The 19,333-nt window shown below is 45.7% G+C and overlaps 1 protein-coding gene across 3 annotated transcripts in view; it reads right to left on the bottom strand.

Moving 5' to 3' along the window:
* Positions 1–19,333, bottom strand: part of INTS11 (integrator complex subunit 11) — a 108,331-nt gene that overhangs the window by 22,843 nt on the left and 66,155 nt on the right. For all 3 annotated transcript variants that reach the window (XM_068120461.2, XM_078780040.1, XM_068120459.2), the window contains 3 exons: positions 17,481–17,564; positions 16,214–16,303; positions 1,082–1,244 (listed from right to left, as the gene is read on the bottom strand). In XM_068120461.2, coding sequence (XP_067976562.2) covers positions 1,082–1,244; positions 16,214–16,303; positions 17,481–17,564 — 337 coding nt within the window. The remainder of the gene's footprint in view (positions 1–1,081; positions 1,245–16,213; positions 16,304–17,480; positions 17,565–19,333) is intronic.

The raw sequence follows: 19,333 nt of genomic DNA on the forward strand, positions 1-19,333 counted from the left end.
GGAGGAGGAAAGATAATAAAATAAAATACAGAAGAAGAAGAGGACACAGTGCAAATTAGCTTACCTACTACAGTGTTACTTAACCCCAAGGACAAGACAAAAGACAGACTACGATCATACTTACACGACTGGGGAATGGAGGCAGGAACGAATGCTGGAAGGAGAGAGGAAGGTTCAGCTGGAGCAGATGGTTCGGGCTTGATCCCGCACTGGACGTCGGGCTGGACCTCGACAGCCACCGATGCCACCGATCCTGGTTCCCGCGTGGTAACGGGTCGAAGCTGCCTGGTGGAGCCAACGCTGCATGGTACTGCTCGTGGGGCTCTGTCACTTCCCTCGCTCTGGACCCATCTGCCGCATCTCTCTCTCTCTCTGCCGTCTCTCACGCATCTGCCGACCCTCTCAAAAGGCTTGCGCGCGTGCTTTTATCGCGCCTGGGACGATCAAGCCGCCGGCCTCCAGGACACACCCATCGGTGAGCTCGCCTCGGCCTCGATTGTTCGCGAGGGCTCACCGATCCCGCCCCTAGAGGAGGCGTTGGCAAGGCCATGCCTTGTTCCTGGCGCTGGGCTAACTCCTCCCACCTTCTGCTCCGAGATGACCTCGTGCTCAATGGAGTCTTGCGGCGAAAAACACAGTCCCAAAGCAGCAGCGGCAAATGCAGAAAACCGCCCGATGCAGTTGGCAATGGCTGACAAAAGGGGCATGCGGTTTGAAATGGAGGCTTTGGGGAATTTGAAAAGGGATTCTACCTTGTTCCAATTTGATGCAATGCAGTGTCAACTAATGGAAGACAGAACCTTAACCTAATACACATAATAAGGAGATAACTACTGAACAGGGGGATCTATGATTTGCTACGTGATTGTATATGAACTAACTACGGGGACGACCTTTAACCTTTTCACACCAAATGGAGGAAGGAGGGTGATATTTCCAACACACAAAAACACAATTCTCAAATCCATAACAATACATTTTACTCTACCATATGGATTGAACAAAAAAGCAACTCAAAATACAATGCATAATAATTTCCTAGAAAACAAAGTTTGACCCACTGTGGTGAACGTTGACCTACCAAACTCCTGCTCTATCTTGTTCTTGAGGAATACCATCTTTTTGGCTTCGCCATGAACCAGCAGCACGTTCCGTGGCTCTGCTTGACGGATGAGCTGCATGATACCCTTGGCGTCGGCATGCGCACTGAAGGACATATATTCCACCTGCATCTTCACCTCTAGCTGTGCATACCAGGCAGACATAAACATTTAACTGATGCAAGAGGAATTTGCATGCACAGGAACAGGTTCAATTGTGGAGCATCAGAGTGAATATCCCCAAATACAAATTTAAAGGTTAACAGGTTACAGGCAATGCCACTGTAGTCGTTAAAAAATCATCAATTCCACTCCACTTTGATAATTTGGCACACTGCCAAATAAATTCTGACTTTCCATGGGAGTTTACCATGGGAGTTGTTGTATGCAGATGATCTGGTGTTCATTGCAGAAAGTATGGATGGAGTTTACCGTGGGAGTTGTTGTATGCAGATGATCTGGTGTTCATTGCAGAAAGTATGGATGGACTGAAGGAGAAGATGAACAAGTGGAAGGAATGTATGGAGACAAAAGGTCTGAAGGTGAATATCGGAAAAACGAAGGTGATGGCAAGTGGTAAAGCATGTGGTGAGGTGGAAAGAACTGGGAAGTGGCCGTGTGCTGTGTGCAGGAAGGGTGTCGGAGTGAATTCCATTCAATGTACAATGTGCGCTGAGTGGGTTCATCAAAAATGTAGTGGTTTGAGAGGGTCATTAACCAGTGTGACAGCTACATTCAAGTGTAAGGTGTGCACAGAGGGAGCTGCAGAATGCAGATGGAGGAAATGTTGAGTTGGATCTTGGAGACGGCATGAAGCTGGAAGGTGTGAAAACATTTTGTTACCAAGGAGACATGCTGAATGGAGGAGGTGGATCCGACTCAGCGACAGTTGCTAGAGTGAGATGTGCATGGAAGAAGTTTCGGGAACTGAGTGGCGTGCTGATGAGGAGGGGAGTGTCGTTGAAGCTGAAGGGAAAGGTGTGTGCTGCATGTGTGAGAAGTGTTATGATTTATGGGAGCGAGACATGGGTAATGAACGTAGAGCAGCAACGAAGGCTGCAAAGTGTGGAAATGCGAATGGACCGAACCGAATGGTTCGGTGGATGTGCGGAGTGTCGTTGAGAGAGAGGAAGACAAATGATGAATTGTGAAAGATGATGGGAATAGAGCCTGTGATGGATGCTGTGAAGAGAAACAGGTTGAGATGGTTTGGTCATGTGTTGAGGAAGGATGAAAGTGACTGGTTGAGAAGAGTGATGGAAATGAATGTCGGAGGAAGTAGAGGACGGGGAAGACCGAGAAAGACTTGGCTAAAGATGGTCGAAGAAGAAATGCGGGCAAGGGGGTTAACAAGGAGAGATTCAGAAAATAGGGCAAAATGGAGGAGATTGTCATGGCCCCCGCAAGGCTCACCCCCGCTCCAGCAGGGAAAATGGCCTTAAAATGCCTGTTGTTTCCAGATCAGTAGAAAATTCCATTCACTTACTAATTAATCTACCAGGGCAATGGAAAATTCCGTTCACTTAACAATCTACCAGGGCAATGGGAAAAAAATCCATTCATTTGCCAATCTACCAGATCAGTGGAAAATACCGTTCACTTACTAATCGACCTCCTCAAAACCATTGTGTGCTTCCAACTTTGTGGCAACAGTTTGGGGAAGGCCCTTTCCTGTTTCAGCATGACAATGCCCCCATGCACAAAGTGAAGTCCATACATAAATGGTTTGTTGAGATTGTTGTGGAAGAACTTGTCTGGCCTGCAAAGTGCCCTGACCTCAACCCCATCGAACACCTTTGGGATGAATTGAAACGCCAACAGCGAGCCAGGCCTAATCGCTCAACATCAGTGCCCAACCTCACTAATGCTCTTGTGGCTGAATGGAAGCAAATCTCTGCAGCCATGTTCTAAAATCTAGTGGAAAGCCTTCCCAGAAGAGTGGAGGCTGTTATAGCAGCAAAGTGGGGAGGGCGGGGGGACCAACTCCATATTAATGCCCACGAATTTGGAATGAGATGTGTGATGTTCGGGTGTCCACATCCTTTTGGTCATGTCGTGTGTATGTATGTATGTATGTATGTATGTATGTATATATGTATGTATGTATGTATGTATGTATGTATATATGTATGTATGTATGTATATATATATATATATATATATATATATATATATATATATATATATATATATATATATATATATATTGTTACAGACGCGGCTTTAGATGTTATATTGACCGAGCGGTGGTGTATTTAACCGCGTCCGAACAGTTACTCCCCGATTAGAACCCGATTCCACCCGACGTTGACCAGATCGCCCCACAGATATTCAATCGGGAAATCTCTAAAGCGACCGAAAGAGAATGAAAAAGAAGAAGAAGAAGAATACGGAGGAAGAACAGATTTATTATACACACACAAGCAATGGATGGAAGAAGCAGTAACACAGCGAATCGTTAACTTACACTATTCATTTTTACTTAGCCCCAAGACAACGAGCAGGACAGGACGTTCACACTTACACAGGGGATAATGCAGGCAGGTAGGGCTTGAGGTGGATTGCTTGATAGGGAGGCAAAGTCGGGAGGCCGCAGCTCGCAATTCCTCGCGGTTTTGGCGGGAAACCCTCCGTCGTGTATCCGCTGCGGTAGACGTCACGCGCTGGTTCGGCACACCTGCTCCTCTTCTGAGGTGGAGCCGTCTCCCTCCTTTCAGCGCGTCTCTCCAAAGCTGGTTTCCTTGCCGAGTACCTCTCCTCTTTGGCTTGGAGCGTTTCGCATCTCACCGCCTCTTGGTGCAGTCTCTTTGCCCATCTCCCAAGGCCTCTCCAAGTCATCTCCCAGGGTCATCTGCTAAAGCAGTCCCTTACAGTCGCTTTTATCACCTCGAGCGAAATCAAGCCGCCGACTCCGAGGGCACGCCTACCGGGTCGCTCACCGCGGTGTTGATTGGCTGTTAGGGCCGGTTCACTCCTTCCCTCTTATGACGAGGTGGAGACACGCCTTTCTTCTCCGACTCAAAGCACATGGGCAATGGCGGTTGAAGAAAACCGCCCAAAATGCGGAAGGCAATTGGAAGGGAGGTTTTGGGGAAATTGGAAGGGCCTACGCTTATTTTGTTTGATACAATGCAAAGTCAATCTAGTGGGAAACACATATTTAGCCTACATGGAATAAGGAAATACACTATTTAAAAGATATATCGTGACCTGCGTGTAAGTTTCATGGAATTAACTAGGAGGCCGACTGCGACCATTATTTACATTAACAGGGTGTTACCGTACTTTTGTAACGTTCACATTGTAACGTTTCCACATTCGTTACACTGCACCCTCCTTTCTTCAGGCCCGTCCTCGGGCCTATTAAACTTTAACTTAGTGTGACACGTAGGTGTAATTCCCTCTACAATTAACCTGACCCTGAGTGTGACAATTTTAAAACACAAATAAGTATGTCCCCCTATTGCATTGCACCCTGTCTAACAGACTCAAGCCCACAGCTAACCGAATTACGGAATTATTCTCAAACTATACATTTACGGTGGGGAGCATTATTTACAATGACGTGATTTCTTATTTACAACGCAACCCAGGACCTGTGTTTTTTTTCTTTTTTTCTTTTTAGGGAACAAGAGAAAGAAATTCCTGTTGGGAGGGAAGAGACAGCACGCATTGCATCGATGCACCAGTACCAATACCACCAAAGCACCCAAAGCACCCAAAAGCACCAAAAGCACCACAAAGCACCACCCGGTGCGCAGTCACCATGGTTCCTAATAAACACAACAAAACAACTGGTGGTGGTCTTCTCTTTCTCTGCTGGGCCGATGTTCTTCCCGACGTCTTCTGGCTTCATGCGGCCTAGTTGGAAATAATAAAAAGCACAACTTGTGTCCATTTTTATTTAGGGCCTCAGGGGCCAACTAAGGGTGGTCCACCTGTTTGGCATAGGTGCCACCTTACCGAGGTCCGCAAGCAAGATTCCCTGGCCACTATGGCCGGTCTCCAACAGAGGTGCCCTGCCCCAGAACCTGGGGTCCATCAAGTGGTACTTGGCCGCAGAACAGCGGTCCATACAGTGGTACATCAACGCAATGCATGCTAGTTCTGGGAATCTCGGGCACACAATGGCCACCTCACGCACGCTCCCATCGGCACCCAATGGCGCACAGGTCATGTGGGAGACAAAAGAAAGACAATTGAGCGAGGGGTAAGGTCACAAGGGTACACGTCAATAAGGCAATGCAAGGTGAAATGCGTACGGAGGGCGAAGTGAGAAAGCTCGTCCCTACCGTACGTCACCCCCCTGTCACCTACCCTACCCCTGCCCTTGCCCTTACCCCATATGTACAAAATCTACACATTACCAATTCGTCACTACTGTCACGTCTTCCCCATATTTCCCCTATACCAAATTCGTCACCACAATCCCTCTACTTCAAAATTTGCCATCACCAATTCATCATCAATCCTCATAAGGAGGGAGAGATGGAATTACGCACAATGTCACACCCACGTCATGATGCGTCTCACAATCCAAACATTTGCATCATAAAAAATAATCAAAACATGGCATGGTGTGGAGTACCTGTCACCTCAGGTGAGTGGATGCAGATGGTGCGGGGAGATCCTTCATCCTAACTATCCTCTAAATGACTTTAACACACTTTACACAACCCGGGGTCTCTCCCTGCCAATCCATTGGCCAACTTACACTATGGGTTCTAAAAACCAATTCCCATTGACCAAACTGTGGTGCCTCTCAATTTGGGGTCTCACTCCCCCGATTCATCTCCCGGTGCTCTCGCACAATTTCTGGGCTGCGACGTCTAGCTCTCCCAACAGGTCTACCCACCTGCACACCTCCACCACTGTAGTTGCCACCCGAGCTTACCTAGCTCCTCACCCTAACCTAACTAACTGGGGACAGCCCCTCTCCTGGCTCTGTCACCCCATGGTGCCCTCTGGCACTGGGCTACCCGGGTCCGTCCTCCGGATCCTCGGGCCCCATCCACAACAACTACTACCGGCTCCCAGAGCCCACCTGCGGCCTCACCTGGCCGACATCCTCACAGTGGTGGAGTGCCCAAACCAACTACACACACTAACAGGCTACACGCCCAGCCATTTCCACAACACTAATGCACCCATCCAAATACCATTCTGTCACCCGCACCACAGATGCCAATATCCAACCACAATTTACCTGTACCCTCTACCTAACACTTACACTACCTGCCCCGGGTATCCGTGATGGGGGTCCACTCTTCCCCCATTCACACCTTCGCACGATCCACTCCACTCCACAATTTCCACCCTTCTCACTCCACGACCATCCATTCCACTACTCCAGATATTCCACACTACCATTTATTCCACACAGCCACATACACCTGTTGTTGCACACCTGTGCCCTCACACCTGGTGCCACCTGCACCCTCCTTTCTTCCTGGACCATTTGGTCAACACAACACGCAATCACCACTACTCCCTCATACACTGCTCCACACACCTGTTCAGTTGCACACCTGTGCAATCACACCTGTTCCATTCTCACCTGTTCAATCCTCACACACACGGCATCATCTCAGCTAACTACTCCCCTCTGAAACTTGCGCTTCCCAGTCGTCCCTTTAAACTATTGCGCTCCCACGTCATTATAATCCACACTAATCTACCTGCGTCCCCACTACAGGTATCAGTCACTAACTAAACTTAACGTTACCTAATGTCATCTTCGCTAGGGCCCTATTAATATCCTAACCCACCCGGGCTAGTTTTCACTGCCATACACCCCATAGACTATAGCTCCTTTGCCCCACTCTGTGAGGGATGGTGGATTTGCCATCCCACCACATCGGGGGTCTCTCACTATCAATTTTGTTCGTCCAGATTCCAACCAATTCAAAAATTTTTCATTTACTGCCAATTCTACTCACTTTTCTAAATTTCGTTTTAAATCACTATCACTATCACCATCACCCGTCTACTTATTACATCCTCTCGGTGCGCCAATTCACGTCTACAGCCCGGCTTCGTACAGCCGAGCAATGAACGCGGATTCTTTTGTGCCGGCGGCTGGATGCGTCCCGCATTCGGGGCAGGGGCGGGGGCTTACCCGGGCCGAGATCCCACGCACCACCTCGGCGTGGAGCCATCCAATGTCCCGATCTCGACCTGCCGGCACGTCTCAACAAAACGTGGTCACCATAACGACCCTTCCTATCCAGCTGCCCGCTCCGCCTCGTGGAGCCCGGCCGCGGCCGTTCCAAGCGAGGCACAGCGTGGATCGCGTACGGCGGTTCTTTCGAAACCGCCGTGGTTCGGATCCCCGCTGGTCCTCGCGGCACGCGAAGCTGCCCGACGCGCACCGAGGGCCCGATTCGGCTATAAGTCGTTCTAACCTCTAACCTGGTTACCGTCGACGCTTCACCTGGATTCTTACAAGCATACGCTACCCCTCTCTTGCTCATACATGCAGCTGTTCCCATTCTCCTCGTACCTTTCCTTACACACCTCGGTACACTCATTCCGCTCGCCGACTTGGTCACACACCTGACCACCGAACACTTTGGCACACATTCGTTGGTCGCACACCTCACCAACACACCTCTTCGCGCCCCCTCCTCGGTCACTTCCTCTGTGACAATCACAGGTGTGCTCTCATTCGCACACCCAACCACGTGCCTCACTACCAACTCAAATGTGCCTTCCCACACACGCTCTACCATTCCAGGTGTGCATCCTTCCATTCCAGGTGTACATCCTCGCTCACCTGTCACAACCAACTCACGCTCCTTGTCACTCTCACTACTCTCACCACTACTCTTGACAACGCACTCTTTCCTCATGCACCTGTCCGTTACACACCTTTCTCGTGCACACTCTCCCGTTACACCCTCTGTAACACTCACCACAGACGTACACTTTCTCGTTACATCCTCTGTAACACTCACCACAGGTGTACACTCTCTCGTTACTTCCTCCGTAACACTCACCACACCGCGCTTCCATGTACCCCCTCGCACACGCGCTTCGACCAACTCACTCTTGACAGCACACTCACTCCTTGGCATGCACTTTTTCCTCACACACCCCATGGTCGGACATTCTCGCACACCTCTTTTTTCGCACACCTGACCTGTCACACACTTCACCAACGGCCTTTCACGAACACCCGGATCCAAACCAATCCCCAAGCCGACTGAAGCTTTCCTCACATCATATACATTGCCACTCACCTCCGTACTTCGTCTCCGCACCTCCTTTGCCACCTGCAAACTCTTTATTTGGTTAGTGAGCATCACATTATGAGTTGAGCACCGACCTTGCACATATTCCGCTATCTCCTCCTTTATTTCTCTCTTAGTTTCTGTCCGTCTCTTCTTAATTTCACTCACCTCTTCTTCCACTTCCTCTAATTTTTGTTTAACCTCTTTTATTTCTCGGTGCGTCTCCTCAAGTTCGTCCTCTAAGGCTACCTTAACCGTTTCGATGTGCGTCCTCACCTCTCGGTCCTTTGTCTCCATTACTTCTGTCACCTCCTCCAACTTCTTCGTCAACCCCTCATGTACCATCTGACATTCCTTTTGTGTTGCTATTAATTCGTTTTTAATGTCCTTTTGTGTCGCTTTTAAACCCCCGATGATTGCAGTGTTCTTTTCCACTTGGTCTGCTAGTTCCCTTTGTCCGACTGTCAGCTGTTCTACTCCCTTCGTCAGATCTTCTATTCCCCCTTGTAACTTAGCCGAATTATTTCTCACCTCTTTCTCCATACGCTTCTCACCTCGCTTTACCTCCTCGCGCAGCCCCGAAACCTCCTCACTCACCCCTCGTCGTATTTCCTCCATCTCTTTTGTAGATGCCACCCTCATCTGTCCCAATTCATCCCTCTGAGCATCCAGTTTGGTTTCTACCCCGATTTTCACCTCCTCTATCTGCTCTCCCATTTGTTTGATTTCCCTGGCAGATTGTTCCCCTATTTCCCGCAATTTGTCCTCCATCCTATTTTCTAACCCCATTAACCCATTTTTCACCCCCTCTAACTGATTCTCCTGGGCAGCCATTCTGTTTTCCACCCCCGTTAACCCATTCTTTACCTCTTTTATCCCGTTGTCTAACCCCTCAAAATTTTTGTCTACCTTCTCACCGGTACCCCTCGCTTCGTCCCTCATTACCCCCATTTGGCCCTCCAATCGCTCACTATCAGCCCTCGCTCCGTCCCTCATTACCCCCATCTGGTTTCCCATTACCCCCAATTGGTTTCCCATTACCCCCATTTGGCCCTCCAATCGCTCACTCTGAGCATCCATCCGGTTCCCCATTACTCCCATCATTCTGCTTTCCATTTCTTCGCTATTCTTGTCCATAAGGGCCTTCATTTGTATAAAAAAAGGTTCAAATCCACCAACGGCGCTGCTACGGTCGCGGCAAAATTTGGTGCCGCTACACCCACGTGCGTGAGGACGCCACTTTGCGCGTCTGATACTTCCGCAACCACATTGCTATTTTTCTCCTCCTCCCTATCCTCCACATACATTTCCCCGAGGTCCTGGGTCGATTCCACCCTGTCTATCTCTCCCACCGACATCCGATCGCCTTGATTGTCCATGGCGCGATCTCAAAATTCGGGTTTTGCTTTATAAAACAAAATAAATTTCGGCAGCTTGTAATTTTGAGCGCGTTAAGCGCGCTTCGGGTCCGATTTCGGGTCCGATCTCCCTCCTCGACACCAATTGTTACTCTAATAGTACAATTGGTGTTCCAAAATTTGGGCCTAACAAATTTAGTCCCAGGTCCGAATCCCACTCCTGACACCAATTGTTACAGACGCGGCTTTAGATGTTACTAGGGCATGCCCGTACTATATCTATATCTAAAATTATATCCCCCCCTCTATTTACATGAAATGGTTTGGTTCATGAAATGTTTTGGTCCATTCGCAACGCCAAAGCGAACGGCGAACGCTTTACATGAAATGGTTTGGTCCATGAAATGTTTTGGTCCATTCGCAACGCCAAAGCGAACGGCGAACGGCTTGCGAGTACAGTGACAATCCCCCCGGGGTTTTAATTAGTTTTAAAACGGAGCTTGGCAACCGCTGGCGTTCTTTAGCCGGCAGCTTCGCCCGCCCGAACGCCGTTACAGTACCTTCGACCGCGAGTTGCTCGGACTTCACTTGGCGGTCAGGCACTTCCGCCATCTGCTCCTGCGAGTACAGTGACAATCCCCCCCCCCCCCTCTATTTACATGAAATGGTTTTTATTAGTTTTAAAACATAGTTTAACGCCAACATAGCGCCAACATAGTTTGCAAACGTGAAATAAATGAATACGCTCTCAAATGTGCCATCCGAGGCAGAGTGTGTCCACCACGTTCGGCACACGCGATAGTTCGCTGCTCTCTGATTGGTTGAATCGTTTTTTGGACATAGCTCGGTAAGTAATTGTCCGATTAATATGAAACCTTGAAAAGGCACATCCTCGGGTCCCCAGCAATATACCTGGCAAGTTTAAAGTATATCGGACCCGTGGTTGTCGAGAAACAGCGGTCACAGACAAACAAACGTACAAACGTACAAACAGAGATTACTGGAATTATAGATAGATATTGACCAAGCGGTGGTGTATTTAACCGCGTCCGAACAGTTACTCCCCGATTAGAACCCGATTCCACCCGACGTTGACCAGATCGCCCCACAGATATTCAATCGGGAAATCTCTAAAGCGACCGAAAGAGAATGAAAAAGAAGAAGAAGAATACGGAGGAAGAACAGATTTATTATACACACACAAGCAATGGATGGAAGAAGCAGTAACACAGCGAATCGTTAACTTACACTATTCATTTTTACTTAGCCCCAAGACAACGAGCAGGACAGGACGTTCACACTTACACAGGGGATAATGCAGGCAGGTAGGGCTTGAGGTGGATTGCTTGATAGGGAGGCAAAGTCGGGAGGCCGCAGCTCGCAATTCCTCGCGGTTTTGGCGGGAAACCCTCCGTTGTGTATCCGCTGCGGTAGACGTCACGCGCTGGTTCGGCACACCTGCTCCTCTTCTGAGGTGGAGCCGTCTCCCTCCTTTCAGCGCGTCTCTCCAAAGCTGGTTTCCTTGCCGAGTACCTCTCCTCTTTGGCTTGGAGCGTTTCGCATCTCACCGCCTCTTGGTGCAGTCTCTTTGCCCATCTCCCAAGGCCTCTCCAAGTCATCTCCCAGGGTCATCTGCTAAAGCAGTCCCTTACAGTCGCTTTTATCACCTCGAGCGAAATCAAGCCGCCGACTCCGAGGGCACGCCTACCGGGTCGCTCACTGCGGTGTTGATTGGCTGTTAGGGCCGGTTCACTCCTTCCCTCTTATGACGAGGTGGAGACACGCCTTTCTTCTCCGACTCAAAGCACATGGGCAATGGCGGTTGAAGAAAACCGCCCAAAATGCGGAAGGCAATTGGAAGGGAGGTTTTGGGGAAATTGGAAGGGCCTACGCTTATTTTGTTTGATACAATGCAAAGTCAATCTAGTGGGAAACACATATTTAGCCTACATGGAATAAGGAAATACACTATTTAAAAGATATATCGTGACCTGCGTGTAAGTTTCATGGAATTAACTAGGAGGCCGACTGCGACCATTATTTACATTAACAGGGTGTTACCGTACTTTTGTAACGTTCACATTGTAACGTTTCCACATTCGTTACAATATATATATATATATATATATATATATATATATATATATATATATATATATATATATATATATATATATATATATATATATATATATATATATATATATATATACATATATATATATATATATATATATATATATACATATATATATATATATATATATATATATATATATACATCTCCCTCCCTCCGTGTCTCTCCCTTCCCCCTCTCTGTCTCTCTCCCACACCTCTCTCTCCCCTCGCACCACCCATCCCTCCCGTAGTGTACAGTATAGCGACAAGTGGTGAGGTTTCGCTCTCCCTACTGCCTCCTCCTTTCTCCCTTCCATTTTTCTCTCTCCTGGCTCCCCCACCCTTCTGTCGCTCTCCCCCATCCTCCCCTCCCCTCTCCCTCCCTTTCCCTCGCTCTGACTCCCCTCCTCCCAACTCTCTCTCCCCTCCCCTCCCACTCCTCTCGCTCCCCTTCCTCCTCCCCTCCCTTCATTCCCCTCTATTCCTCCCCTGTCTCCCCCACACCTCACCTCCCCCATTCATTCCCTCACCCTCCTCCTCCCTGCTCTCCCTCACCTCCTCCTCACCCCTCACACTCACCTCCCACCTCCTCTTCCCTCTTCTCTCGCTCCTCCTCCTCTGTCGCTCACCCTCTCTCAATATTCCCATCACCAAGCGACTCTGGGTACCTTTGCTAGTTTATATTGATAAACAATTACTCCATTGCATTGTCTACAATTCCTTGTTAATTCAAACAAGCTATAACAATTGTCATCTTGAAGAAGCCCTCACAAGATCCAATGTCTTCCAAATTAGATCTGTTTCTCTTTTACCTTTCATTTCCAAGATTTAAGAACATGCTATTGCCAAACAGTCTCTGGAATGCTTTTACCAGCAATCTCTTTCCAAACCATTCCAGTCTGGTTTCAAACAATTACATAGCAATGAGACTTGTTCTGAAGGTCACAAATTATATTTTGCACAAGATGGCCGAGGGATCAGCTACATGCTACTTTTGGACCCATCTGCTGCTTTTAACACAGTTGACCATAATATATGGCTTGATCGTTTTCATTCATGTTTTAGTAACTCTGGACCTGCTCTTGGAAAATTCAAAATGCATGACGCAGATTGTACATCTACAATAAACACTGCTGGCTATTCATCAGACCCAATTCATAAATCCTGGCCCAGTTTTGTTTCCTCCATATTCATCCATGTGAATATGAAAGAATTTCAATAACATCTATAATGTTTTTCAATGAGGATATCCCACATATAGTTGTTCGTTGAAAATCAATTGTGACAAGCTTTCTTCCAAAACTCTGAATTCTTAACAAAATTTATCTTGCTAACAGTGAGTTTCTTGGTCTAAACTGTGTATCTCGTCATTTAAAAAAGCTAAATCCACAGGCAGATCAACTCAAGAAAGAAAATTCATCAACTGGTCTCTGCTTCCATCGTTTCATGATTTCATCTACATGTCACACTGTGGACTCAACGCTTTCCTACATGCCATGAATTTCTAAAATTGGCAAATCTATTTTCACCCATCTGCAAACAATGGTCCACTCATGCTTAAATCAGAGGATAATGGACACTAAGATTCCTAAAAATAAACAAAATCCAAACACTAGAAAGCATCTCAAAATGCAAAACCCGTCCATGGCCGCTTTGTACTCGAACTAAACTTGATGAAAACAACAGCTGAAAAGAATTATTTTTTTTACACTTTATTTATAAGCGTTCTCCATATTCTCATATAAATAAAGGTTTGTTTTAAAATATGATGAAAAAAGCTCAAATGGTTAAAGAACGTTACGGCCTGGACAGAAACTGAATCTCAAATGGTAAATAAAGAAACATGGAAGTGATTTAAAAAACCCGGCAGCCTCGTGCAATGGAGCTGCGGAAAGGCTGTTCAAGTCCATTTCCACTCACTGAGACATTGCCCTTTGACATTTTCACCCAATTATTAATTATTTTCTCCATATTCTGATAATAAACGTTTGTTGAAAAGTTGATGACAAAAGCTCGAATGGTAAAAAAGTTACGGCCTGTGAAGAAAGAAATAGACATAAACCAGCAATTGCAAACCCCCATTTCCCGTTGTGCGGAGGATGGGATAATAACAAATGATATTAGAGATATCTCTGTCACAAATCGATTTGCAATAGTCAATAAACTTTCATATACATTATATCAATAATTTATTTTTAATTAGGCTTTGTATGGCTTCAGTATTATTTTCCCGTTTCTCCAAAATTTGACCACCAGTGTATATGTTGGAACCCATCTGTGGATCGGTCCCATCTGTGGATGCACGAGAAATGACAATGCAGACCCATCGGCCGATGGGTCTGACCCATCTGTGGATGCACGAGAAATGACAATGCAGACCCATCGGCCGATGGGTCTGCGCCATCTGCGGATGTGTTGTTCACCTTGAAGGTGAACCCATCTGTGTTTCCTATGCATCAATGGTGGATGAGTATGTTTATTTGAACCTAAAAATAAGCAATTGATGTCATAAATGTTTATAAAGCAGTCCGTGACATGTGGTTTAATCTGTTAAACATTTAAAAATCATCTCTGTTAAATTCCTACCACATGTAATTCCAATGACTGTGTACCTGATTGACGAGCACCATTCTGTCAACACATTCCTTCAAGGTGAACAACACATCCGCAGATGGCGCAGACCCATCGGCCGATGGGTCTGCATTGTCATTTCTCGTGCATCCACAGATGGGTCAGACCCATCGGCCGATGGGACCGATCCACAGATGGGTTCCAACATATATAATCCTAGTCGCAGCTGGGGGCAATTGATTAGGTGAGAGATGATTGATTGCTCCTGACAATTAAAGGTAAAAGATGGCGCTTTATCAAAAATATAGAAAATACAAGATGTCTTGCTCTCCGAGCTCTCTTAATACATGATCTTCTTTCGTATGCAGCACAAAGCTGCGTGTTAGCATCATTGGCTTATCGCACGGCTATGCTGATGATGCAATGCCCTCTGTAGGTTAGGGTAGGAATTTGTTCAGTGTGCCGATGATAGCTCGACTAATCTTTGTGAAGGACACCGTGGGATTTTTAACGTCCACAAACTAATGCTGGCACACGGGAAGCTTGCTTAACATCCATCCGAGGGACGGCTTTCAAGTCATTCAATCCAGCGGTTCAGGAGTGCATAGAAGTTTAACAAAAAAAGAAAAATGCACACTACTCGAATGATTACATGCTTATTGTACATTGTACTCATATCTCTTAAAATAAATGTGAATGGAATTAAAAATAAACGAGAAGATATAATTTGGCACAAATGCGTTGGCAGATATGCCTCCACCCAATTTAGGTGTTAACACACTGTTATGTTTGATCTCAAGTAAAGGTCACATGAAAAATTAATGGTCAGATGAAATAGAGCACAAGTAGAAGATCGATATCAGCTCATAACTCAAGCTATGGTGTGCAATATGATTTTCAATTTAAGGATGCATGATCTTTGACCTTTGATCTTTTGAACCCCTAATCTAATCAGTTCATCTTTGTTCTAAAGTCCAAACTTATACGAAGTTTCGTTGAAATACCTTCAGTGATTCACAAGTTATCGCAGGAGCAAAGCTTTCAATGAAAGGACACGTGACCTTTGATTATTTTTTTTAAAATATGATCTAAGGCTCGTCGTGTAGTTGTCACACACTCATCGATATTTTGATGATCATATGCTCCTTAATCGCGACTGTTAGGTGAGACAAACCGCCAATGAACTTGGGGGGAGTGCCATCACCTCCTGAAGCACTCTGGGTACCAACAACGTCACAATAATTGTGCTGCTCTTCTCACTCCACTCAGCGGGGTATTTCCTAAGGAGGAATATCCTCCTCGCATGGATACCAACCTATGGGGAATGCCCATGCTCTTCACTTATCATATACTGAACATCAAGCAATGAAGTAGTACCTACCATTTTAAAAGTCTTTCGTAGGACTCGGCCAGGGTTTGTACAGCCAACATCCCAGACTCGGAGCGGACGCTCTAACCATTGCACCACAGAGTCCGTGATCCCAAAATCGAATCAGTTGAACTTCTTATTACAGTCATACTTGTGCCAAGTTTGGTCGAAATCCCTTCTGTGATTCACAAGTCATCGTGGTAATAAAAACCCAATAACACACAGATGCACAGACTGACAAAAGGAAAACAATGCCTCCGGCTTTTAGCTGCAAAGTCATAAAAATGAATTTAAAATATTATTATTACTGCAATACACATTTTAAGGAGTTTCTATTAAAATATCTTCACCACTTTAAAATGAAAATATATGATCCCAGGGAAACTCGATTTGTATACGACAGTGCAAATAGATGTAGATAAAACTAAAGTGCACCAAACATTCTTTCCCAAAGGGTTTTCCTACCGTCTGCCTTCCCTCCATCTCCAGCTTGCGCTGTCCACTCAGGAGTTTGTGCCCAAAAGTTCCTTGGACGCAGTACCCTGGCATAATCACCTGAAATGAAACCACAACCTAATCAGTTAGGTGGTTCATTAGAGGACAAATCAAAGGCCTTGGCCAAAAAAAAAACCTTGCTTGAACAAATAAACACAGGATAGTAATGTGATCGACATGGTAGGCCCTCGTTGCCTCTGAGGTGTTTGGTTCTGGGATGATAAATGGATTTCAAATAAAATTTGCACAAACCTAGCATTCTGTCATGGTGCCAGCAAGTGATGCTGCATTGTGGAGCATGCTATTCTGTGGATGGGATTGTCCCATCTGTGATCCATGTGGGACACCTCTACCCATACTGTAATTACTAGGGCATGCCCGTACTATATATATATCTAAAATTATATCCCCCCCCCTCTATTTACATGAAATGGTTTGGTCCAAAGCGAACGGCTTGCGAGTGGTGACAATCCCCCCCCTCTATTTACATGCAATGGTTTGGTCCAAAGCGAACGGCTTCCGGAGTTTGGTAAAGAAATCGCCATCGCGTGCACAAACGCGCAGGAAAGCGAATGAATCGCAAATTCGTTTTTATTAGTTGTAAAACATAGTTTAACGCCAACATAGTTTGCAAACGTGAAATAAATGAATACGCTCTCAAATGTGCCATCCGAGGCAGAGTGTGCCCGCCACGTTCGGCACACGCGATCGTTCGCTGCTCTCTGATTGGTTGAATCGTTTTTTGGACATAGCTCGGTAAGTAATTGTCCGATTAATATGAAACCTTGAAAAGGCACATCCTCGGGTCCCCAGCAATATACCTGGCAAGTTAAAAGTATATCGGACCCGTGGTTGTCGAGAAACAGCGGTCACAGACAAACAGACGTACAAACGTACAGACGTACAAACAGAGATTACTGGAATTATAGATAGATAAAGGGATTTGAACCTGCATTTCCAGCATCATAAGCCATGGGTTCAGATGGAAAATGATAATCATGGCAACCAGTACACAAATTTGGCTTATACAAGCAATACCATAATGTGGAGAAGAGGTTTTCCTGTCTATAAAATCCCAAATTTGAATCTCAACAACACGTGTGATGCATCCAGTGGGGCATATTTACACATGGACCTCAACCAAACAAATTGGGCAAGCAAAGCGTATTTCACAAGATCATTAAGTGAGTTCCTCAGGCAGACCGAAGGCATCTTCACAATGTCGAGAAAAACGCACCATGTTTTTATCATTCCCGGCCCATCGCTTGAAGATCTGTAAGGATTGCCCGGCGTGGAGCATTCCTGGGGTGGCAAATACGACCTGATGGAAAGCAAAACACAAGGAAAAGGAATATCAAAAAATCACTAAAATAGCCTAATCAAGAACTGTGGGTGTGGTCACTTTAAATATGGACATTAATCATTTGAACTTTGACATTCAACACTTCTTGCCCCATGAGCCCTTATTATCCCACCATGATGCTGACAAATTATAATTTCTGGAAGATGTTGTTATCCAGCATATACTAGACAGTACCTGCCAACATGTAATAGTGATGATAATCAGAAATGAAAACAGGGTAAAAACTAGAACGGTACTCATTAGAGCGCATACCTCCGCCAGGCTGAACAGTTTACGTTCTGTATTCCACCGATAGGCCGGATATGGAACCGGACCTTAACCAACATCAAATTGGCTTGTTCTTCTTGCCGAACCAACTCAACCACCTACTATTGTCATAATCCGTCCACAAGTTTTATAAATATCATGCTATATATCGTTTTTGGCCCTATCACTCAATGGTGAAGAATCACTTTAAAGAATTATAAAATTCTCGTATTCGGATCCGTAATCGGGTCTTCACCAAAATCGAATCAATTCGTCCTTGTCCCACTTCCAACCTGTCCACCAAGTTTCGGCCAAATCTGTCCACAACTAAATCGGGAAACACAAGACAAGGGTGAAAACATCTTCCATGGCGGAGGTAACAAGAGAGTTCATAGAACACCTTACCCCGCACGGTATTGAAAAAAGGACATGGGAAGGGTCTTTTCAACTCTGACTTTCCGTTTCTGTGCACAATCTATATGAGCTTTGTTTGTGAACTTAGAAGCTCAGGCGTGCTGGCAACCTTACGAAGCCGATGGGTAAAATGGAACAGTGCAGAGCTGAACTTTCTGCAAACTCTTCTTTGAGAAACTGTCGATTTTGTATATTTGAGAAAATGTCGGTGGGATATTTGAGAAAAGATGCACCAAACAAACATCTTTTGGACAAAGTTAGCTGTGTGTTGACATTGTGAGGCACCGCCATTTTGCCTGAACCTCGATGTTACTCCACCCTCAGAGCACAGGGCAAATTTGATTGGTCAAGACGGCATACAATTTTGCCCAAGTACTGCTAGACTGAAAGCTTATGGTTGGGAGTGCAAACAAAGCGATTTGTATTGGACAGTTTTCTAATATAATTAAATTGAAATAAACTAAAGGTTTTAAAGATTGTAGAAAAAAGCATTGAATCAGAAGTTTACCGCCACTGATTCACCATCTTTTACACCACCATATTTAACACATCAAATTCGTTATTAGTGTCCTTCATGACATCCCCAAAAACTGTAAGCTTCCTGTTTGGAGCGATTTAAAATTTGACTGCCAGATTGATAAACAGACTGAAGCAATTGCTTTACCACGCTGTGCACATACGTGCTCGGGACGATACGCCATACAATTTGCCAAATTTAGAGCCAAAATATTCATGTTCTGATTTGTGTTCTACATTGTTTAAAATATAAAATCGGATTGGGGTTAAGCAGTTCCTAAATCATAAAAATAGACTGATAGACAGACAGAGTGAACCAATTGCTTAACGTCACTTTGCGCTACACACACATGGTAATTGAGACATTTGCCAGCCGACCATTCTGGGGTGGACCTTATTCAAGTATGGGTCTTTCTTGTATTAAAATACATGTTCTAGCTAGATGATCAGTTGCATACTTTCTCAAGCTTGGCAGAGAGATGTTGCCAAAATCTACCTGGCAGAGAGGTGAAGAACTATCCTGCACATTTTTGAAGAACTATCCTGAACTA

This window comes from Myxine glutinosa, chromosome 6, assembly GCF_964187855.1.
Source record: "Myxine glutinosa chromosome 6, kmMyxGlut1.1, whole genome shotgun sequence".
In the NCBI taxonomy this organism is placed as follows: domain Eukaryota; kingdom Metazoa; phylum Chordata; class Myxini; order Myxiniformes; family Myxinidae; genus Myxine; species Myxine glutinosa.